The 24,314-nt window shown below is 42.1% G+C and overlaps 2 protein-coding genes across 4 annotated transcripts; both read right to left on the bottom strand.

The window, feature by feature from the left end:
* Positions 1-227: 227 nt before the first annotated feature.
* Positions 228-20,989, bottom strand: MGARP (mitochondria localized glutamic acid rich protein). 3 transcript variants are annotated; one of them, XM_085222093.1, is made up of 6 exons: positions 20,557-20,989; positions 19,485-19,588; positions 18,351-18,447; positions 13,611-13,826; positions 1,038-1,166; positions 228-382 (listed from the first exon to the last, which is right to left on the bottom strand). In XM_085222093.1, the coding sequence occupies exons 1-6, from the start codon at positions 20,639-20,641 to the stop codon at positions 336-338; spliced, it is 678 nt and encodes a 225-aa protein (XP_085078219.1). In that variant the 5' UTR covers positions 20,642-20,989; the 3' UTR covers positions 228-335. The 3 variants fall into 3 exon arrangements, with proteins under 3 accessions (XP_085078219.1, XP_085078218.1, XP_085078220.1); XM_085222092.1 differs by having other exon boundaries at positions 1,038-1,196; positions 20,557-20,988; XM_085222094.1 differs by lacking the exon at positions 13,611-13,826 and having other exon boundaries at positions 1,038-1,196; positions 20,557-20,987.
* A 1,408-nt stretch (positions 20,990-22,397) lies between these two features.
* On the bottom strand, positions 22,398-24,252 carry NDUFC1 (NADH:ubiquinone oxidoreductase subunit C1). Its single transcript, XM_010709503.4, has 3 exons — positions 23,973-24,252; positions 23,624-23,727; positions 22,398-22,481 (listed from the first exon to the last, which is right to left on the bottom strand). The coding sequence occupies exons 1-3, from the start codon at positions 24,031-24,033 to the stop codon at positions 22,398-22,400; spliced, it is 249 nt and encodes an 82-aa protein (XP_010707805.1). The 5' UTR covers positions 24,034-24,252.
* Between the last annotated feature and the right edge of the window lie 62 nt (positions 24,253-24,314).

Below are 24,314 nucleotides of genomic sequence, written 5' to 3' on the forward strand. Positions count from 1 at the left end.
AGCATTCAAAGAACAATTTTTGCCTAGGAAAAAAAAAGTGACTCATGTCTCAATCCAGTCCGCATGGAAGATAAAGCCGTAAACAAATACCCAGATTGAGAATTGAGAAAGTTTTGCGCCCTAGGCATTTAGAAGATGCTAGCAGTGATTCTTAAATAATAAAAAATACTACTTTTTTCTCTTCTTTTCTTTTTTTCTGGGCCATTGTTGAGTGTGGAAATACAAATCCACCAGAGTGCACATGCAGACTTTCCACGTGCTGCAATTGCCACTACCAGGGAAAGGTATCAAGGGGGATTGCAGGAAACCACCTGCTGCAATTGTGCTGTGTACCTTTAGGGTTCCTTAGCAACTTCTTCAGGTGCCTTCTCCTCCTCAGAAACTGAAAGTGGACACAAAACACCAATGAGAAACACTGAATAGTATACATGCAGAAGCAAAGGAAATGACATACTCAGCTAGGAACAATAAGGATCCTTTGGACTAAGGGGATGTGATTTCCTAAGTCATACTAGGCATGCAGACATTTCTCCTTTAAATGTAATATATCTAGCCATAATAGAGTTTAGGGGCCAAACCTCAAAACTGCTTTGAAAATCTCTGCTGTGATGATCTTAACACACGTTTTTCTTTGCATGCTATTCTATCATTCAAACTGAAGAGCAATCCTTAGTAGCTGCACCAAAACATTGTAAGGTTTACACATAGTGCATTCTATGTTTTTCTTTACAGTACTGTAATTTAAGAAGATGCTATCTTTCAAATTAAGTCAGACGCTTTATAAAAAAGCATATTGCATCACATGTAGCAAGAGGGAACTTTACTTCCAGCCACTCAGCCAGGCACTGAGCTCAAATGCCACCAGCACCCAACTTGTATCTATTTCTAATGCACAGCAAACAGTTTTTCAAAACAACGTTTTCTGCTCCCACTAAGTCTCCACTAACAACACAAGGCGTCACTTCAGCTAGCTCAGAGCAAACAGCCATTAGTGATTTTAAAAAGAAAAGGTTGCAGACCCAGCTGCACTCCTTCACCTTCTGAAGCTCTCCCCGACTCCTCAGCATCAGCGTCCTGGTTCCTCATGGCTGTGTCAGACATCTCTTGAGCTGCTGAGGCTACTCCTTCTTCAGCACTGTCTAAGTTTTCCTCATGGGCAGAAGAAGCTGCAACATCCAAGACTTCACTCACAGTTTCTATGAATCAAATTAGACAGATAATTGTCTCGTCTTCCCCCTCCATTCACCGGCACAAGAGAGGGAAAGCAGTCAAGGCTCACAAAGAGCAAAGTGCCCTCCTACCAGGTGTGTTGGAAGCAATTGAAGGCAACAGGGTCTATAAGATGATTAAGTTTTGCTACGCAAATACATTTTGCAAGTGGAACTCCACAAAATGTTACAACAGGTATCTGACTCTTCCTAGCCCTGAGGCAGAAAGATATAACCGTGAGCTATTTTCACATATTTAGAAAAAAGGTTCTAAGCTGCGTATTCTCTTTCAGTTACAGATTTTTTTTCTGCTTTCTCCCAAACTGTTAGTGATACGCAAGATACTTACGGCTAAGATTCCGTACAAGTAATCCTCATTTGATCAGCAGCATCAGACATAACACATGTACTCCATGCATCCTTGCAAAGATGCTGTTAGTAGACTTAATGTAAATGTGTCCTAACTGCAGGCTGAGATTCCAGCTAGCATGATTGCCAACTAGCCATTTTTCAGTTCTCCTTAAGGATAAGGCAACATGTTTGTGTAGTAAAGTCCACGTTATGTCTATTCATTAGTGCATCTATGCATGTCTACACTCTGCAGGGAGATCAAACATATCATCCATTATTTACATTCCAAATTTTACTCCAATAAAATATCTCCCATCATAGCGTTCTAACCTAGGCACTGCATTTTTTTTTTTTAAAACGTTTGTCTGTACATATGAGTAATTGTCCCTGGTCACTTCAGAACACTCTACCTTGTGCTTTGATTCTTTAGAAAGTAGAGTGGCACTCGCACTTATCCTTTGACTGCACGTGGACAGAATTCTGTTGGAGCGACCTTTCTGATGCCATATCACAAATGCTCTTCTCAAGAGGAAAAGGCTGGAAACAGCTCATATTCAGAATGTGTTTGCAGTCACTACCCACTGCTTCAGACATTATCTTCAGCAAGGATTCGGGCTGGCCCAGGAAGATCATTTAAGCACTGCCTATTGCCCTATTGCAATTATGACTAGCTACTAAACATCGCTTGGTGTTTTAAGCACTACAAAAATAAGTCCTGCTCATTTTGTAATTGTTGCTACCAGCGCAGATTTCTTGACATATATGCAACTAGAAGTTGCCTCACATCAACCTCATAAAAGCTTACATTTAAGAAAAAAAAGTTTTATATAGAAGTATGTAAAATTTAGTAAAGCACTGGAACAGGTTGCCCAGAGAGGTGGTGGAAGACCCATTTCTGGAGACATTCAAGGTAAGGCTGGACAGATCTCTGAGCAACCTGGTGTAGCTGTAGGCGTCTCTATTCATTGTAAGGGAATTGGTCTGGATGACATTAAAGGATCCCTTCCAAAACAAATGATTCTATATCAGTATAGATATAGAAAACTATTTAACACTTGCAAGATATTAGCTTCCCCATATTGCTACAATTAGAATTTAGGTGGGAAATGCAATCAGCCACTCAATGGGGTCATCTGTTACACTATCATTCTGTTCCCCAGGATAGTGTCACGTGTACTTTGTAGTCTAAGATGCAGTAGGGCATACAGATTGGGGAGGATCTTTGGTTGTTTCTGGTTCAGTTTCATATTGAACAGCTTGCAGAGAAGTGGAGTGTTCTTTCCCTGTATTTGCGTTGCCAACATATCTCCCAAAGATGGCATAATGATGAACACAGTGTTGTACCAGTCCTTAAACATGAAAGCTCTAACATTAATTTGATATACCAAAACAAGTCTATTTCTTGCTCTGTAAGAGGCTCTATCTTGGAACAAATACTAATTTCCACTCACCAGTTAAACAGATTTTTCTCTGCTCTAGGGAATCCCAGTGATCCCAGGGCAAATCCAGGTTAACGATTACCTGAGAACAATCTGAAACCACCCCCTCTCTTTCAGAATCACATCTGTGAAGAACATTAAATATAACAACAGATCATCATACCTGCCTCTTCTACTGATCAACTAGGAGCGCAAAGCACCAAGCCCCGGAATTTCTCCTTTTTGTTTCCCTGTATATTGATTTAACTTCCTGAAATCACTTCTCACTTTCATTAGTTCTACAATTCTACAAAACTTAAGCTTCTTTATTTTTCAAAATAGAGCTCTAGAGATGTTTTAACATCTTAACTGATGGTGTTGCTCCCTGAAAACTGATCAGATTGAAATCCTGAAGTCCTGATGTATTTGCAGAGCAATGACTGGGATCCATTTTCTCTACTTACACCAGCTTTCTTACATTCTCTAAGTGCTTTGAAAATAACCTGCATTGTTCATTACCTCTCTGCAGCAAAGGAACACAGTAGTTAAGTGCTGTTGGCAACATTTGTTCTACTGAATGCCCAGCTGCTTGATCACAGCTACTATACAACACTACTGCAGCTCCTCAGCATCTTTTAAAAAAAAAAAACAAAAACAGATTTGACTGGAACACTCCAAATATATCTCAAATGATTCATCCTGAACCACATAATGTAAAGTCTAAAAACGGCAACGTCCTTAAAATTCTTAATTTCTTCCTATGTGTTTTCTTCTTAATTCTGCAGAAACAAACAAAACATCACTTATCAACAGCACTGCAGTCAGATGGTTTCATAATTTGACAGTTTCATTCAGTGTTTCTTCCCTACTTCTGTTCTTATTAGGACATATTACCCTACAGACTCCATATGCATCATAGTTTCATGCAAGGTATTATACTGATAGCAAAATTTCAGCCTTCCTGTGAAAAATTTGTTTCTGGGAAAAAAAAAAAAAAAGGATTTATTTTTTAAACAATTCCTCATTAGACATTTGTCAATTATAAGTTTTTCTCTGGAATAACAGCTAGGTCACAGCATCAATGGATACTATTTTCATTTTGCTAGGTATTTGCATATAATACTGCACTTGCAGATTTCAACTAGGAGCTTAACCTTCTTGCCCTTGTAACAAAAGATAACAAACTTCAGGCCTTCGAGAAATCTTTCCTGCTCGCTAGCTGATGAAAGTAGTTACGCTTTACAAATCACAGAGTACAAAGTCCTGAGGGTGTTTTGGCTCCTGGCATGGTACTCCTGCACAACCATCAGTACATAACTCAACGCCTTTGTAATATCCATTGCTTCAGTTTAACACTGAACTCTAACAAAAAAACCACCTATTTACACATAAGATAATTACATGCACTCATAAGCAGGTTTCAGCTCCTTTGCTTTACAAGATCACTCTTTAGAGAAAAAATATGCCCTTCCAAACTACACATGCAGAAACAAGATTGGGCAAGAACCAACCGTGCACTACACACGCATCAAACAATGCCAAACTATTTATGCTCTGGAAACCCATCTGTTTTGAATTGAGCAAGTATGGAAAAGGAAATTGACTTTTCAGACAAAAGGAAATTAACTTTTTGTTTTGTTTTTCAACAAAGCAGCAGCATTAGGAAGCTCCAGTTGGCATGGTGTCCAATATCTAGTTCTACCCAGAAGTACAATTTTAAGAGAATTGTATCCCTATCATTTCAGTGAGAAAATCTTCCTTTTGTATAAAGTTATCATTCCTACAGTCTCTAAGAACACAGCTTTTACTCCTACAAATTAAAGAAGTTCCAGCATTGAGGACTTCTCTGTGCATTTGCAACAGAACAGAAAGCATTCCAAATGCGTTGTGGCTCTGCATTCTCATGATTTTCAATTGACTGGTCTTAATATTAGCAAGCTCAGCATTCTCCCAGCAGAACAGATAAACATGATAAGCAGGGACTTGTATGCCCCGTATGACTGACTGATGTTTGGTCCAGATAATAATTTAAAAAAACAATTTCAAATCAGACCTTCTACAGCCAATAACAACAACATACGGATAGATTTTCAGAATTCAGATCCTACTACTTTCATGCCATCTTCTCCCAAAGCTTTGAAGCTTTCTAAACACGCTTTAAACTTCCGAGGGAATTCTCAGATCGGAATCAGTCTGGACTTTTGTCTGGGACTCACAGTTCCCTTCTGAAGCTGAACCAACTTCCATTGGCAACCATGTCCCACCACCTGGAAAACAAGATGCTGCTGTAGGGTAGTTCTGAAGCAGGCAAGTGAAAGGGAGTTAAAGAGCAATTTGAGCAGACACTAATGGAAGAGGATGTGAAATCTGTTAAGAACTTGGCTCTCATAAGAAGTTTATAGAAGATAACATTTCTGAGAGCACTTCTACATGGGAGCTACTGTCAGATTTTAGAGTTCAGTGTTCATAAAGCTGGATTTTCCAAGTTCTATTTCACACCATACATGAAAGCTACCAAACTGAGCTAAAAATGGTCAGATATATATTTATTTCATATGTGAGGTTTCATTGATCATTATTTCTGAGAAAAAAAAATGACAACCCACCACAATGAGATGAAAGAGAAGGAAAAAAAGAAGTTAACTTCTTCACCTTTTGCACTCATCTAGGGTAATGTCTGCACTGTCAACCACGTTAATGTGAGGGTTAGGTCTTCAAACTTCCACTACAGTAGAAGCTAGTTAACAATCACTAAGAAAAGAAACAAATGAAATATTTATGTATAGAAATTATTATAAAAAGAAAAGAACTGTTTTCTTCCCTCCTCATGCAGATGAAACGTTTCACATTGCGAAAGCAAAACACCCTTTTAAGTAAAGACAGAAAATCGACTCGCAGCGCTGCATGAAAAGAGGGAAAAGTCCACGTTTAAAAGAACAAACAACACAGCTGGGGGTGGAAGGCACTCTGGGAATTCAGAATTTCACTCTCACAGCAAAACTTCCGCCACCTTTGGCCAGTTCACTCAGCACTGCTGCAGAGTGTTCTCCTTGTTCTGAGTGCTTTGTTGTTGAACACTTTTGATCATTTTTATCAGTTAAAAATACCATTAATGGATAACCAATAAAAATAGCCAGTAGGTATCATTATACTGACTTGCTTGTTACATTAAAAATGCGCTTTTCTGAACCACCTCACAGCCCTATTTTTTCCCCCCCAACAGTCATGAGACGACTGCTATCTTTCACACAGCAAGTCATGTTCAATTACTTCTGCAAATGTTATCTGCAGAAGAATTCAGCTTTACAAAGCTAAAATAATACCCGATAGCCAGCGTAATACAAATGGAATCTGCCTGGAGCCACAGAACGCACTGAAATCAAAGAACCAAAAAAGGCTTTCAGATTTCAAGTTATCTGTAACATATCCAGAGACACACAGTTGTTCCAAAGGAGAAAAAGTCAAATAATGGTGAAAAACAGGAACAATATTCTACTGACAGACTTATGTGTTTCTCTTTGCTTTGTTTATAAGGGAACAACTCATACCAAAATGTGATGCTTATGTTTACACAACATACAGTGCAAATCTCAGTGATCTCTACTGTGGGTCTCTGGGATGTCCCCGAAACATCGGGATACTCAGAGCAAAACATTTCCTGCTGACAGTTCAAAGAGCTACTAAAGGAAAACTTACAGTGGAGTAGAACTTGTAGAACTTGCTTAAAGTCAGAATCTGCCACATTTTAAAATAGATCAAGAATGTATTTGTGAGAAGTTGAAAAACAGAACTGAAAAGATGGGGCATGCCTGGCTCCCTTAGATCTGTACTTCTACTCACTTAAGAAGTTTCCAAAGTAGCAACCAAAGTTCAGCATTCGTTGGTTTGGAGAAAAGTTGTCTCGCTGCACGAGAAAGACTGTCCAAAACTTAGTATGAAAACTCCTGCACTGGTTTGCATTGCCACCACAAATGGACAGAAAGGAATTACTGGTGGCTTTTTCTGTAAAGGAGGATACTATCAGTATTCCTCTGCATGCTGTATTTTTCCATTTTACTGTAATATCCCCCAGTGCATGCTGTAAAATTCTCTTTTCAGTAAAAGTGATCTTAACTGAACAGTCTCTGCATTTACCAGCTGATGCCTTCATGTACTCACAGTTTTCGTAGAATTATTTTCTAAATATTCATAGAATTGCAAAATCTCTAAGTTTGGAAAAGACTTACAAGATTACCTAATCCACCCTAACCCTATCACCAATAAAACCCCACTAATCCCTGTCCCTCATAACGACATCTAAAAGTTTCTTGAACACTTCCAGGGTCAGTGACTCCAACACCTCCCTGGGCAGCCTGTTCAGGACCTGATCACTCTGAAGAGTAAAAAGTTTCCTAACATCCAACCCGAATCTCCTCTGGCACAGCTTGAGGCCATTCCCTCCGGTCTTATCACAACTTACACAGGAGAAGTGGCTGACCCCCACCTCGCCACAACCTCCTTTCAGGCAGTTGTAGGGAGCTATCAGGTCTCCCCCGAGCCTCCTCTTCTCCAGACTGAACAATCCCAGTTCCCTCAGCCACTCCCTTTAAAACTTGTGCTCCAGAGCCCTCACCAGCTTCGCTGCCCTTCTCTGGGCACGTTCCAGGGCCTCAGCGTCTTTCTTGCGGTGAGGGGCCCAAACCTGAGCGCAGTACTCGAGGTGTGGCATCACCAGGGCTGAGTACAAGGGTACAGTCACCTCCCAGCCCCCGCTGGCAACATGATCTCTGATACAAACAGGCTGCCATCCGCCTTCTTGGCCACCTGGGCACACTGCTGGCTCACATTCAGCCAGGTGCCAAACAACACCCCCAGGTCCGTTTCTTCCACACAGTCTTCCAGCCACTCAGCCCCAAGCCTGTAGCATTGCCTGGGTTTTTGTGGCCAAAGTTATGGCAGGACTTGGCACTGGTCTTGTTGAAGCTCATCCTATTGGCCTCAGCCAAGCAATCCAGCCTGTCTAGATTGCGGTGTAGGGCCTTCCTACCCCAAAGCACATCAACACTTCCTCCCAGCTTGATGTCACCTGCAAACTTACTGAGGGTGCTCTCAATGCCCTCACCCGGGTCATCAATAAAGATATTGAACAGGACTGGGCCCAATACCCACCCCTGGGGAACACTGCTTGTGACCAATCATCAGCTGGATGTGACTCCATTCACCACCACTCTCTGGGCCTGGCAATCCAGCCAGTTCTTTACTCACCAGAGTGTACCTGTCCAAGCCACAGGCTGCCAGCTTCTGCAGGAGAATACTGTGGGTAACAGTGTCAAAGGCTTTGCTGAAGTCTAGGTAGACTACATCAACAGCCTCTCCTTCATCCAACAAGCAAATCACTTGATAACAGAAGAAGATCCGGTTGGTCAAGAAGGATCTGCCTTTCATGAACCCATGCTGGCTGGGCCTGGTCCCCTAGTTGCTGTGTGATCTTGCTCAAGATGATATTGCTCCCATTCATCCAACACTGCAGAGATCTTCCTGTTCTTTCTGCTATAACAAGTCATCCATGAGCTCAGTTACACGAAGGAAAAACAGAAGATAAGAGAACAGTGGGCAATGCATGGCAGTCTGAAGGACGGCAGATAAACATGGCAGCCCAAGGGACAGATAAAGAAATGGATAAATATGAAGCAGGAACAGCCAACAGTATTTCCACCAATATGATCACTGACCTCATAGTATCACATTCACATAATTCAGTTTTCTAAAGCCTAATACATTTAGCCACATCTACCATAACCAATGGAAAGTTAAAATATTCTAAGAGGATACTCAAAACAGAAAATCTTTATTATACTTCATAATTAAGCTTAAATTTAGTCAGATTAAGTGAAGATTTTTCCTTAATCTGTTTGTCTGCTGCTACACCATTCTACATCTAGAGGCCCACTTAAGGCAATAAACTTGTCTATATGAAAGGCCTCTGATGAGCTGCGAGGATGAGGGCTGCAGAGAGAATAGCACCATAGTCACGTCCACGCTCCAAACATACAGCTCCAACTGTGGTACAGTTGTTAAGGCCTGTCCAACCCTATCCACATTGCATTCTACCACCACTTAAGGTCACCAGGAGCTGCAGGTTGAGCAGTTTTTCTTCTTCCTACATGTCACACAGAAGACCAGAAGAATGCATTTGTTCTACATAGCACTGCCGTTTTGAAAGCCTCCAAATAAGTCTGAGCAATCACAAACTACTCTGAGGACTTTTCAGCCATCTTCCAAATAATGATGGTGTCATGGCACAGATCAGAAGGCAGCTGGGTATGTGCTCAGACTTTGGTAGCTTACCAAGCTTATAAACTTAGAAGTACACTGACCACGTCAGGTGTTTTTATCTGCTTGGCATCACTGTGTGATGGGGTCAGCAAAAGTTCTGTCCAGAAAGCTGTGACTCCTGCCCAGCACAGCCTATATTTGTTTCTCTAGGTTGCAGACAACTGGCATTATAATGTCATTCAAAGCTTAGCATGGAAAACACTGGCACATTCACACACTAATCCTCCTCAAACATAGTTACGCACCACTCCTAAATCCAGCCATAGGAGAACAGTGTTTGAAATGATAAGTGGAAAAGAGACCTCACTCTTCAATATCCACAAAATTAATAAGGACCTACAATACAGAAGCCAGGTATCTAAGAATCACGGCTGTAAGCTAATTGATTTTACTATCTGTATAATCAACAAGTATACAGATGTATAATCAATAAATATACAGAGAAATTAGGCTGAAAAGATTATCACGTTAAAAGGATAATCAAAAATGAATGGAAAGCTTACCCGTGCCCTGGGCTTGCCAAAAAAAGACTCCAAGAGGAGCGATATCCAGAGAGAGATCCGTCCTCAGTGGCAGTCAGCCCTTAAATGGGGTCTGGGAGAGGTGGAGCCAGGCTCCACCCCTTACAATCACACAGATGAATTGCCTTCACCTGTGCTCCCACAGCTGACTCATTGCTTGCCTCAGGTGATCAATCAGAGGTACAGGCCATGATTCAATAGCTCCCATACACTATTCCAGCTGGTAATGCCAAAATCTTAAACATCTGTATCTGAGTTGAAAAAGAGTTTTTAGCAGCAATCCAACAAACTAAAACAGTTACTAATGCAACAGTGGTGCCTAATCCAAACAGTATCTTGCCAATCTGTGCATTTCATAGCATTTGTTATATTGGAGAAATAACTGATCTTAACTTATCATTATACAGTGCACATTAAAAGGAAAACAGCATGAAACTTACCAGCATCAGGCAGCAGCCAAGTGAGTAATAAAGAAAGCAGAGAAATAGAAGAATCTAAAATCTTAGGAAGAGAGTAACACAACACAATACTTGGGGTTGTTTGATTGGTTGTGTTTTTTTTTGTTTTGTTTTGTTTTTGCAACAGTATTTCCCAAAATTCCAGATACCAGCAATGGAATGTAAATTTCTAAATCTGAAATTACCCTGCGTGCCTACATCCAAGGTTTTGATCATTTTTGAGCATCCACAGGAGCTCACACATTCATTTTACTTGCTCGCTGGACCACTGAGATGATTGCCCATTGGTTGAACAACTTACATTTCCCAAGATGGTACAGGAAGCCTTATATTAAAGGAAAAAAATTGCATTTAAAAAAGCAGAGGTTTAATGGAAATGAAAATGCACCTTCATCTGCAGAAGTAGTATTACCCTATCAACAAAACTAATCAAAGTGATTTAAATGAGCACTCTTCAGAGTAAGCCTGCATTTTCCCTGTCAGTTCTGAGAGAAAACACTTCTCTGCTTCAGTAAAAGTACAGATGCTTCTTCTCTCAATGGAGAGAAGGATCAATATGGTCAAATACAGAACCAAAAAGTATTTCCAAAGTAATTTTAATTTCTAAATAAGCCACCACTTTTTAAAGTCTTGGGTAAACACTCTAATCAAAGTGGTACACGTCCAGAGAAGAGAACTTCTGAATCAAAACACTCTCTTCTTGTGTTTAACATACGATGTCAACAGGAGCTAGCTTTTAGGAAAGAGATACTGGTGATAGTGGTTTAAACTTTTGCGTTAAGATCCCACAGCGTTTGTTAAAACCTTCACAAGGTCGGGGCCTGAGGCATCAACTGATCAGAAGTGTGGTTTCTTGGCAGGCTGGGCCTGGACTGGGAATGCAGAGGAACACCAAGGTGACCCAGTGACAGGGCCACTGCTGCCTTGGCAGCCTCCCACAGTGTGACTCAGGTTACACAGCGGCCACGGCTCAACTTAGTCCTAGCGGAGGAACCTCACACGAACCTTCACTCGTAGCTTAGGCACAATTAATCACAACAGCCTTGATTAGTGACCAGTGACATAACAGACCTGTTCTCCAAACCTAGTTCTAACATCCTGGAAACACCACAGGGATCAGACACTCCCTTGCTTCAGATGCTGGTGATCACTGAGGTGAAGCACAGCTGCTGCGAGATGTGACATGCTCTTCTTAATATGAAATGCTCCTACTAGAAGCTGGAAGGAAAATGGCTGAAGCAACAATTTGACGCCAATCTCTACAATTTTATGTCCCGCAGGTTCACTTCTGCCAGCTTTACCACTCAGCAAAGTATAATCGCTGCAGTGAGATTGGACAGAGGATACAGCCCTCAGAATACCTTATAAATGCCTTTGCAACAGAAGCACCATTCTAGCATTGGACTTCCACTATGTTGCCAGAGAAAATAGACGGAGGAAATCATAATTGCTGAATAACATGTCTGCTTGGACCCAGCAGTAAGTAATGGTTACACCACACAGGTTCGCTTTTACAAAAATAGTAACTAACAGTTACCCTGCCTGGCTTTAAATACTCACGTTCAATTTACCTACAATGTTCCTCAGGCTAGAATTTAGAGCCCTTGCTGCTTTGTATTCAAGAGAATGATAGGAATATTTACTATACAGAAATCCCACCTTCCCCAGCAATCAGTAACTATCCCAAGATCAGCACTGTGAAAGGAATGTTCAGCACTTCTGGGTACAAGTGAGTGCCCACTCCTTAAGAGTGAAAATTTGCAATTGCTCTGTAGGGCAACGCAGACAAAGACCATCTTACAGCACCTCTCTCAGCAGCTTTGATTCATTAACTTTAACATACACCAGAATATTTCCTTCCTAAATTAATTTGTCCAAACTTTCTATAGAAATAACTTGATTGTTTTTTTTTTAAGCTGTAATTTAACCACTACCTCATAAACATTTTATGTAAACAGTAATAGTCACAGTAAATATACTTACAGGCTGGACCGAGCATTATTTTAAAATCTTTTAAAAGATTTTAATAGATTGTTTTGAAGACTTGCACAGGAACTATTCACATAAGAATTAAAATCTAATTCATATCCAAAGTTTTCATAGCAGTCAACAATTCAAAAAGTTACACCATATCCCAAGTTCGTTTGTTAAAGAGGCGTCTAAGATGAATCCTCAAGGGAGCCACGAAGGAAAAAGGCAAAAACATTTCTGGAATCAGACAATACCTTTCAAGATGTATTGCACATGCACTAGCAGCTGAAATCCTTTTAACTTCAGTTTGCCTTGCATTTTGAATCTTTCCTTCCAAGTAGATGCATGCTTATTTTCTCAAAAGAAGTCAAATAAGGACATCCAGTAAAGGTTCCATGTTCTTTCAAACTGGAAATTATCACTGGTTTTCTCACTTACAGCCCCAATTAAGTCCTCCTTTCCAAAGCAAAGATTACAGTGTTTTTTCTCCTTCACCATAGACTTGCCAATAGTTGCTTTTTTGTTTGCTTTTAAAGAACTGCGGATACCAACTGGCAATGTTTGCTGCTTTCCTATCTATCAAATAATTCCAATTGCTTTAGATGTGTCCCATTCATCTTTTACTGAACCAATCAAGAGGGAAAAGTTATTGCTCTACACTTACAAGTTAGCAGTAAATAAGTTTGATTGCTTAACAAAATTAAAAAATCAAGTTAAATTAAAATTCTGCATTTTATGCAATTTATGGACACGTTTGCTTTTTTATTATTCTAAAGTTAAAAAGGAATGGCAAATCAAACTATTCTGAACAGAGTTAAGAGTACCAGGTACGCAGCCCCCAACTAAATTGTTTTTAATTCTAATGTGATGTTTTTTGCATTTTGAAACTTTTAATCTGATACATTGTGAAGACTGAGATCATAACAATATGTGGGTTATTGCCTAATTCTGTTGAAATTCACTGTCAGAAGAACTATGCTCTTTAATGTGAACATCTTAGGAAAAGCTTTAGGAAACCTTAGGAATCTGATCACAAGAATAATGGTTTAATCAACTGTATTACATGCTTACCCCTTAACATAAGGACTTGAAGGAGCAGAATGGGGTGATAAAAAACACTTTTCATTCAGCTAGCTTTTTGATCAACTCTAGTGATCAACACAGGCTTTTAGAGACACTGGTTAAATGAACCTTCTTGAAAGCTGTGATCACCTTATGCTCATGATATGCCAAGGTAACACTTCAATTAGTTTTCACTACAGGACAACCTCCATTAGGAATGCTGGTGTTTGTTCTTCTTATTCTGTCCTAAGAAGCAGAGTTTCAAAACTGAACACACACGCGCAAAAATGGCATTCATGGATTAACCTTGCACTGCAGGAGCTTCTGAATTAGCAGCAGCTTCCTGCTGTGCTCCCTCCACAGCAGTGGATGTGTCTGCAGCCGGCAAGTCACTCTCTCCTCCAATTTCTGGGGTAATCCCAGAACTCTCCTCCTGCGCTGCAGGTCCAGCAGCAGTTGCTGCATCGGCTTCTTCTGTGGCCACGTCCGCTCCAGTGACTTCAGCTGTCTCCTCTTCATCACCTTTTAAGGGTTTATTTAATACAAATAAAGAAAGTGTAAAGTGCATGCATGCAATACAAATTCACCAAATGCCTTTACCGTCACTTTCAAATTTTAAAATGGGAAGCTAACTAACACTCGGGATCAGAATTTACAGAGCAAGTCATTATATCAAAACTTAATCTCCCCTATTGCCCAAGTGTGACACCATAAAAGATGTTTACAAGATAAAGAAACCATATTCTTAACTACCAAGTGTCACAGCTGCTTGAGTATATTAGCGGGCAGTGTGGCTTAAAACAAGTGACTGCAGAAGGTGGGAATGCAGGGAAGGATGAAAATTAAAAAGTGATAGGAAGCAGATCATACCAAGTGTTGCTCCAATCCCATTCTATTGAAAGGGTCAGTGACAGTGCACTCTGACTTTGCAGGGAGGTTGTCCAGTTTGCACCCAGTAGTAACACAAATAAGACCCTTGCTACCATACTTACAAGTTCTTCCATAATGTATTGTGAGTAGGGCTCAGGTGTTAGAAGCACTGCAATTCAAGGCATGGCTTCTGTTTGGGGAGGGCTATTTTCAAGGAGGCAACCTTGGCTGGCAGTATCCACAACAGTTCAGAGCCCAACTCAAAATTAGCTTTCAGATGGGCTTTGTGGCATCTCTCATATATATGCAACCAGAGATATTCTGCTATCCCTGTTCATCCTGCATCCTTTAAAGCTACAATGACTGTGCTGTGACCATACTTCAGATTGCAAAAGCCATAGCACTCAAGTAAGAAGGAAAAGATTTGTGGGACAGAAAGAAACAAGGGATTCCTACTGAAATTAGGTATATAAATAAGAAAATAACTTGAGAATGTTAAGCAGACAGTGCCCAACATTGATATGACCAGCTATGACTGATTTTCATTTTATGAAGTCCCAGCTGTCTCAAAGAACTGCCTTACTGCTGTGGGTCAGATCCTTTAAAAGTGAAAAACCCAATTCTTCCCAAGCGTGTGAATTTACAACTCAGCTGAGACAAATCATCACAAACTAACAGCACAAAGCAGCACAAGTACACAAACACCATGCAAGTATGCACTAAGATCAAGAAAGTCACAGAGCAAGTGTCCATTGCAACTTTACTACCAGACCCAATTCACCAGGTGAAAAAACAGAACTGGAAATAAAATTTGCAATACAGCATGAACTAAGTGAGGAAAAAAAGGGTAGGACTTAAAGAGACATTGTCAGATTTTTTTCCTGAATATTTGAAGAGTATTTGATCATAAATTGAACAAATCAATTTTATTTCTTGATTTTCTTATGCCAACACAAGCTTACCCATTTGCATTCAGGTTTTAACACAAGTCTACTCACTGTTAGGTAAAAATCAAAGCTTTGTACTGCACAACCTGACCATGTCCCTTTAAGAGAATGCTATAGTTCAGAAAACCTAAATCAATTACACAAAGAACAGACTAACAGCCAAGCTCAGCATTCAGTACAATTTATTGGACAGTCAAATATAGGGTGCATTCATTCAGAACAGCCAGCTTCTCGATCTCAGCACTGCCTTCTGCAAAGCAGATTAATAAGAGCTCAATATGGTTTGGCCTTGCAAACAGAGGTATTTCTTTTAGAGTCTCACAAGGATGGAGTTTTACAATAGAAGGCATAAAGTCATCCCAGGGTAGGCTGCAAGGTACGCAATGGTGAAGGACTGTCCTTTGTGTTTAACTTCCTCAGGTTTGGAAAGAGATTTCCCTTGTATTTTAGTCTGGAAAGTGTAAAAGCAGAGTAGAGATTAGACAGATTGAATCAGCTTGCATTAAGTTAAAAAGAAAAATCATCGCTAAAAAAGTAGGAAATATGGAGTAAGTTAAAGGACACACATGTGAATGGAAGACAAAACTCACTATTTGCTAAATAAGCAAGTAGAATGTTCCACAAGGCAAGCATCATTTTACAGTTCAAATCATGAATCACGTTCACGTTCCAAATTTTCTACTGCTACTTCATATCCAGCTTCTGCCAGAAGCATTTTAAAATCCTTCCCTACGTCAGAGTAGCTTTCAGATCAAAAGAGCTGCAGAATATTTGCTTTTTTATTATTATTATATCACATAATAATTAATTAAAATACCATTAAGTGACATTTCAACTCACTAATTGAAAAGCCTACAATGACCTTGATTGTTTCATTCACTTTGTCAACACTGTTTGCTACCTTAAAGTCTCAGTAACAGACAGTTTGGCTTGGGGAACAAGGAGAGAACTTTCCTCAGAATGAAGAACCACGAAAGTCATTTGGATCAGGAGAGACTCTCTCTGATCAGCTGCACCCTGGTTCTCAGTTCTTCCAGCACAATGTTTTTTTCTTACTACATTACACATAGCAAACTCGGCACAGTGTGCTGACTGGCATGCTGCTTTACTATTCTCCATTTCACATTGCTACCAACAGTTTTACAGTGTAACTTAAGCTTGAACTTAAATGATTCTAAACAATATTGGATGACTTTGAGAGCATAGTTTTTAACCAGCAATGCTTACTGTGAAACAGTGTAAGTACTTAAGTGAATCTAAGGAATACAGGGAGAAAGAAGCTGCAGTGGAAGTGTTGGGAAAAGCAACACTGGGGCAACATGCCATGACAAGATACACACCAAAATATGACCACACAGGGCACAGGAGAAAGGGGTGGAAGATTCTTTTGAGAAGGCACAGAGAGGATTCCATTGGAAAAGTAAGAATAGAAACCTCTTTGGGGAGGATACAGTTAGGAACGAAGAAGGGTTTGAAAAAAGAGCTGATTCAACAGTGGTTTTGTATTGTGAATTGGAATTAGTCACGAGTCCAATTAAAAACTCAGGCTTGAGCATCTAGTCAGGAGTCTAAATATCCAAATTAACAGAGAAAACAAGTGTCAGAGGTCTTCACTGGATGGCCCCAGTAGTGTTTTAGACCTCTTACTGCCTCTCATTATTCATAGCAATCATCTGCCATGAATTGCTATATTTAAGTAAATTACTAAACAACAAAATGTAGCAGATCATGGGATGTCTGGAGAGTGCCCAAAGTGGCAGTTAAGTTACAGAGCACTGAATACTCTTATCCCAGTCTGAAGCCACACAGCTATAGCCTTCCAGGGGCTTCCAGTACCACTGATTGCTGGTATCCTGCACAACATTTTGGTAAGCTTGGTAAGGGTTAAAACTCAGTACCTTGCAAACAGAACCCTAAGAGAGGAGAGGGAATGTGCTGACATTTTGTGTGGCCTGGGAGGTGTAATTAATGCTACTGTGTTCTTCTGATTGCATTGGCATAACTCTCATTTCATCCCTGAACGGCAGAAGGCAAGGTCACTAGGAGAAAAAAATGTACTTTGGTCCCAGCCCAATTTTTTGCTTTGGAGACAAGAAGGAATTGCACTAAAATTGTAACCAGCATCTCTTCTGTCTAAAAGTTTGAGATTCACATCATTCCCAGCTGCTTAAAATAAATTAAAGCACTTTGCCATTTTAAATCTTAAAATCTGTTAGTTCTAAAGTTTATAAAATAAAGAGTGTGTTGTGGAACTTCAAGAAATTTAAAATAAATCATTTTAGAGGCGAACAACTTAAAGGATGTTTTCATTCTGGAAAAGAAATTTCAACTCAACGTACTCCGACCTATTCTTTCTGAGCATGCAAATACATTAAATCAATTCTCCAGATGCCAGCCTCTGAAAAAAAAATAAGTGACAACTTCAAGAGCTATGGCTTCGTGTTTTAAAAAGTTGTGCTTACTGTTTTTAGGAGGTTTGGTTTTTTTAAAGTGGCAAATCAATAATCACGGCGAGGTCCTTTACATGCATTTTATAATTGCTTTTGATAGCAAGGCCATGCTTGCCAAGTTCCATCTTTCAGATTAACTGTGTTGTAACACTAATTGATGTTGACAGAGACAACATTCCATTACAAGCATCTGAACTAACTTGGTCTAATTGTTTAAGCATGAAGGACTATGTAAGGATTTACCATACATTTAGGTGCTGTCTGCTTTTCATTTAGACCTAAAATAAAAAGGATTCAATCTAAGCAATGGGACAAGAAATGGGTTCTATTTACTACCTTCATCTATTTATTTGGTTGCTTTTGTTCCTAACTCAACACATCCACGGTGTTTCCTGACGCACGTGGCCTGGAAACAACCTGTTGACTGAGAAAGAGCTATCATCTCTTCCCAGCCCTACCCCAAAACAAAAGAACAGATCTGATTTTGACAGCATTCAGTCAAAGTTCATTAAGCTTTCAGTATATCAAATGAAAATGCCCAAGATAAAATTAGTGGTTCACACATTAATTCCTTTCATCCAAAGATACTGCAGCTCGGTCACAGGCCAAGATTGCTGCCTAAACATGAAGCCCATCTCCAACATTTGAGCAGAACAGTCTTTGCTCCAAGTCACAGAAAGCAGACAAGGACTTGGATGGTGAAGGCCTGATGAGATAACCCTGAAATCTGCTCTGGATCCTCGTGTACCCAGAGAACGAGAGAGAAGAGCTCCACTTACCCTTGAAAGAGTCAGCTTTGTGTTTCTGCCCTCTCTCCTGGAGAACATTCATGTGTTCAATGTAGTTGCTACGGGATGAACCGACTACTTTGTAGGTCTGAAAAATAGCATATCTAAATACGTATCTAATACATATACATGAGATAATATATAGCTAACAAAGGTTACCAAACAAAATAAATGGAAGAGGGAAGGGCTTCAAACAAGTGCTACTGCTCATCGTAAAAGGCATATCAAACGATTACAAGCAATATTAACATATCCAAAAATCCATTTTTCTCCACTAACACATTAACGAAACATATGGGAATTAGGAAGAAAACAGTGCTTCAGGAATTGAGCAGAATATTTCATAAGGCAATTATGCTTAGGTTTCTATTTTTATTAAAAAAAAACCTACGGTAATCAAAAAGCTGACAGCAAGAGGATTTATAATTCTTTCAGACAGGCAGTAACACAGGAGTGATGGTATTTTGGACAAGTACATGCCACTCACCATGCTATTTTGGGGGAAGAGAGAAACTAGCGCCTTTAGGGGATGTACTAGTATCTCAATTCTCAGTGAGGGAAGGGAGCTATGAAATAAAGGCTTTGGGACCTGCAGCACAGTTTGATAAACTTAGAGGAAGGCTGGTGAAAGACTACTAGAAAAGCTTGGAAGCACTTGGTGCTTACAAAGCTCAAGCGTGCTTTTTTTAAGTAATTAATATTCTTATCTTCTTTTGTGCCCCAATTAAGCCAGTTCCTAATCTTCCCCTCCCAGCTTCAAACAGCTTCCTGCACATCCGTCCTGCCCATTGCACAATGCTCTTAACGTTTGCAGTTGGCAAGAAGAGGCAAGGTGTTAGAGACAGATGCCTTACTCATCTTTGGAGGAATCCATTTCACATAACTTCAAATCTTCCACCAAGAATATCAATAGTCACACACACATCAAAACAACAATGAAATAAGCAAGAAATATGCATCGTTTCATTAGTTATCTTAAACTGATTTTTCTATGCAACTGTATTTAACTACATGCCACAACATTCACATTCTATTAACAGATCTCATTTTTGACCATGTTTTTAAAACCCTGAACACACTTTGAACCACATCAGCTCAGAAAGCACAGACAGTCCCCCTACTTACATAGAACAAAGCACCGAATGCAGCAACCCCAGTGATGAGATAGTAAATCATGTTCTCTCCAGAAGAGCCAGGAACACTCCCAGACGACATCTGGCGAAGAGGTGCTACAAAAAAACGTTCTTTATAGTGATGTAAAGTTGATGCAAATATACGATCATAAAATAGAACTATGGAGCCTTTATTATGGGAAGAGATGGCTGAAAAAGCTATAGCAAAATCGGGGTATATGGCTTGTAGGACAATGGAGTAAAACAGGGAGTGGTGCCTAACTGAATGAGGAGCACATCTGAAATCTTTTGGTGAGCCTACGATTTACTGAGAATGATTGCTGCCTGTCAGCTTCCGATCACTGGGTCAGTCATACAAATGCGTCCTGCTTAAGGAAAGTAAAAGGACCAACCTGCCTTTATTCATTCTTGCTGCGCTCACAAGCAGCAGAGATAAATTCCCTTCGGTTCAGCAGAAGAGAACTCTAGGAAAAAGCCTTTTGCTTTTAACTCACACCGTTTCATTCCCAGCTGACCTTCAGATGCTGGCCGGGACGTGAGCAGAGCAGGGTTACACAACGCCATCGGGAGCACACACAGCACCGCGATGACAGCGCAAGCCGTTTCTTTCCGCCCACCACGGCCGTGCTGCGATGCTTGCTACGGCCTCAGGGTTCCTCTATACGGCTATAAGAAGGACCCACACCTGCCACGTGCCGTGCGGGCACCCGGCTGCGTTTCGTGACCCCATCCCCTACGATGCACGTCTCACCGAAGAGCGCTGCTCATCAAAACGTCGCCGAGCGTCGCGAGCGAGCATAGCCCCACTCCCTGCCGTCACGCGCCTAGCTGCGCTCGGTACCACCTGCCTCACGGGGCCGAGTCCGCCCCGCTACCGGCACTGCAGCGCTTACCTCGGGACGGGGCCGGCGGGGCTCCGGGACCGGCGGTGCGTCCGCGGCATCCCTTCCCGACGGCGGGACCGCCGTTCCGAAAGGCATCCGCCTCCCGCAGCCCCGCTACCGGCCCGCCGCCCGCGACCTTCGCGCGTCCCCCGCCGCCCCCTCCCCGCACCCGGCACGTACCGCGCTGCGTGAGGCGGCCGGCGGCCGAGGGCGCCCGGCTCAGACGAGCGGCCAGCGCCTGCGAGGCGGCCCTGCACAGGTACATGGCGGCGGCGAGAGCGGGGCTGCGGGCGCTGCAGCGGGTACCGCAACGGTCTGCGATCGGCCCGCCCCTGCCGCACCGAGGGCGGGACTCGTCTCAGCCCCGCCCCGGCCGCCGCACCTGGGCGAGCCCGGAGCTCGCACGGCTCCGCCGCAATCGGCGGCAGCGCGGGGACCGCACCGCGTGGGAGGGGAAGAAGCAGAGACTTCTTTAGAAGTGGTGCTCGTCGCCAAGCCTTCCTGGAAAACAAACCGGAGAAGCTGCCCCAATTGAAAGCAACGGGAAAAAAGAGGTTCGGCGTTGAGGCGGTCACAACCCGCAGGAAGCGAATCACAGCCGCGAGACCTTTCCAACCCTCTCACGAGCACCTCAGGGTCACACAGTGCGGCTGGTTCTCCCCTCCCACACAGGCAGGCAGCGTCACTGTCACTACTCCATTTTTATTCCCTTCGTCCTTGCCTGACCTTGACTTATAGCAAGTGCAGGGCTAGGCACTCAGAAGGCAGCAGGAACAGCAGCTGTTCTTCTCACCGGGGAACAGCAAGACAGCACTAGAACAGAGCAATGACAGCCAGCACGCCCTCCAGCTGAGCCCGCTCTTGCCTCTCCTCCGTGGCATCCGGAGCACATCCCTGCAAGCACTCAGCTGGTGCTGCCTTTCAGAAACACTGCAAAGTCACGGCACTATCCATGAGATGCTGACTAGTGTGCCTTTGACAAGCAGCTCCCTTCTAGCTGTCTGCTGGGCTGTCACTTAACTGATGCTCGACTTTGTAATACACATTCCACCAAAACCACACGCTTGATCCACATTATTTTCAGAACAATGAAGTATGTAAATGCAATCAGAAAATTTACAAAAGCCAGTAGAATAAATTACAAATGGCAAGAGAAGACTTCGGAAGCTTCTTTCACACTTTATTTATATTTTTGCACGTGAAATGAATGAACAGATAAGGGTTTACATACTTATAGATAGGTCTGCTGTACTCCTTAATTCACAGGACACAACTGATATTTCTTATTGAACATTTGGTCAGCCTAGAAAAGAGGGGGAAAAACACTCAGCAACAAATACGTATACAAGGAAACAACAAATACAAGGAAAATACATACAATGTAGTCAGTTAGAAAAGCCTCGCAACATTCAAGGTTTTTAACTGCACAAGAAATCTTGGGAGAAAAATAACCACAACGCTACGAGGTTTTCTGTATTAGTTTTAAGTATCTCTTTCAAATAACACTTGAATTGCTCTGAGGCCACAATCCTCCCTAAACCTTCAGCTGGTAGAAACACAGTTAAATTGTCGTCTTTTTAATATCAATAATGGCAATGACCCCTATTATTTCCTTAATAACACAAATCCATAGGTACTGACTTCATATCATTCTTATTTTGTAACACAATCAAAACTAAGGAAAACGTCCCACACCCAGTCTTTAACCCCTTGCCTCTAAAGCACTCATAAGGCATGCCCTTTGGTATCTAAATTCATTAGACATAGTACGGGACTGGTTATTTTCTCCACATCTGCATTTCTAAGACAAAAAGCAAGCAGTCAACATGCACATAAATGAATATCTGTCACTTTATCATTGTGAAACTGGGAGCGGAGTGGCTAAATAGCAAAAAGCCAAGACAAAACATTAAAGAAAATGCTATGAAAAACAAAAGCCAGCAATCAAGATGTTGATAATTAACTTAAGTCAAAGATCAGCAGAATTATCTGTGTCAAAAGTATCTATACATGCATACTTACTATGAACAACCTGTACACTTATGTTGTCTCTCTTGTTTTCTTCTTTCATATTCCATTACATCTTCATTATGCTGCTTGAAAAGCTATAAAAGCATTCTATGTTAAATGGCTATACAACATACAACTAGAACAACAGAACAAAAAAAAAAAATTACCACTTTTTCCTGGAAAATGAAATTCTAATTAACAGGATGTAAGCCAACATGTAATTATTGGGAATATAAGGAAGATAACGGGTAAATTAGACGTATATTATCAGTTGGCCAGTTAAATGTAGAATAAGAGAATTGCTCAGGTTGGAAAAGACCTTAAAGATAATCGAGTCCAACCACAACCTAACTGTACTACCCTAACTCTAACAACATGTCCCTGAGTACCACATCCAAATGGTTTTTAAGCACATCCAGGGATGGTGATTCAAACACCTTCCTGGGGAGCCTATTCCAATGCTTAAGTTCTTTCTGTAAAGAAGTTTGTCCTGATATCCAACCTAAACTTACCCTGGCACAATTTGAAACCATTTCCCCTCATTCTGTCACCAGTGAGAAGATACCAACCCCACTCTCACTGCAAGCACCTTTCAGGTATTGGAAGAGAGCAATAATGTCTCCCCTCAGCCTCCTTTTCCCCTCCCTCCATCCCTTCAACAGTGAGAGGTTTAGATTAAATGTTAGGAAGGAGTTTTTCAGGTGGTGGGACAGAGGTGCAGGCTGCCCAGAGAAGCAGTAGATGCCCCATCCCTGGAAGCACTCAAGGCCAGGTTGGATGGGTCCCGGGGCAACCTCAGCTGGTGGGAGGGAGCCCCCCCCACAGCAGAAAGGTGGGACCGGATGGGTTTCCAGGTCCATTCAGATTCATGACGTTCTATGAATTTTTGCTGACCAATTTTTTTTTTTTTTCTTACGCTCAACCCACCCCATCCCAAGAAAGAATTGTTGGACCAAGGGGAGGAGAGATACATCCTGCCCTGGAAATTGTGACCCTCACACGTGCTGCTCATCCTTTATATTTTCTCATGAGAAATGACATCCTGCTGATTCCAACATCAAGCCCAAGAACTTTTATACAGTGAGTTGTAACATGGACCTGGTAAGGCATAAGTAATGCACACATCATACCTCAGCCTTGACACCTGCTACACCCATACAACTAACAGAACTACTGCCTTCAGGTCACTACGATCTGGAAACGGTTAAGCTCAACAAAATCAACCAAGAACACTTACAAAAGCCCACAGGGCAGCACTGGTGGTGAAAGCCAAGCCAACTCCTACCCAGTTTGGTTGGTCATACATACGCCTTCTTGCAAAAAACGCAGAACGAGTCAAAGCTGCAAAGACAGAAGATTTTAAATACGTTAATATATAATGCTCCAACACGGACACCTCGGGCACCCCGACGTGACACCAACAGGATTCAAAACGAAGCGAGGAAACGGACACGTGACCGCAGGCTGCAGGGCACGGCTCACAGCGAAGCCCCGGCGGTGCACGCTAACGCGTAACGGTCGCGAGTAACGGAAGGCCAGTTAGGCGACCACAACAGACACCCCATCGGCCCGCTGCCACCGCTCACCGAGGCCGGGCCCGCCACCGGCCATCCGCAACCACTTCGCCGCCCTCAGCGGCGCCGCCATCTTGTCCACCGGGCGGTCACAGTTGCACAGGCTGCGTCAAAGGGCGCCCCCGGCCGGCCAGACAGAACCCGTGCGTCCCACCGGGTGCAGAAACGGTTCTGCAAGACACTGGGACGAGCAATACGACAGCACCACACGTGGGCAGCCGCGATTACGGGGAACACCGCATCCCTTAAGGCCAACGAGCGGCCGGGCTGAGGGCCGGGCTCAAAACTTAAAACCCTCGCTGCGGCGACGCGTGACTCACCGGGCGGGGCGGGGAGGGGCCGGCGCGGGGTCGC

This window comes from Meleagris gallopavo, chromosome 4 (genome assembly GCF_905368555.1).
Source record: "Meleagris gallopavo chromosome 4, MGAL_WU_HG_1.1, whole genome shotgun sequence".
NCBI lineage: Eukaryota > Metazoa > Chordata > Aves > Galliformes > Phasianidae > Meleagris > Meleagris gallopavo.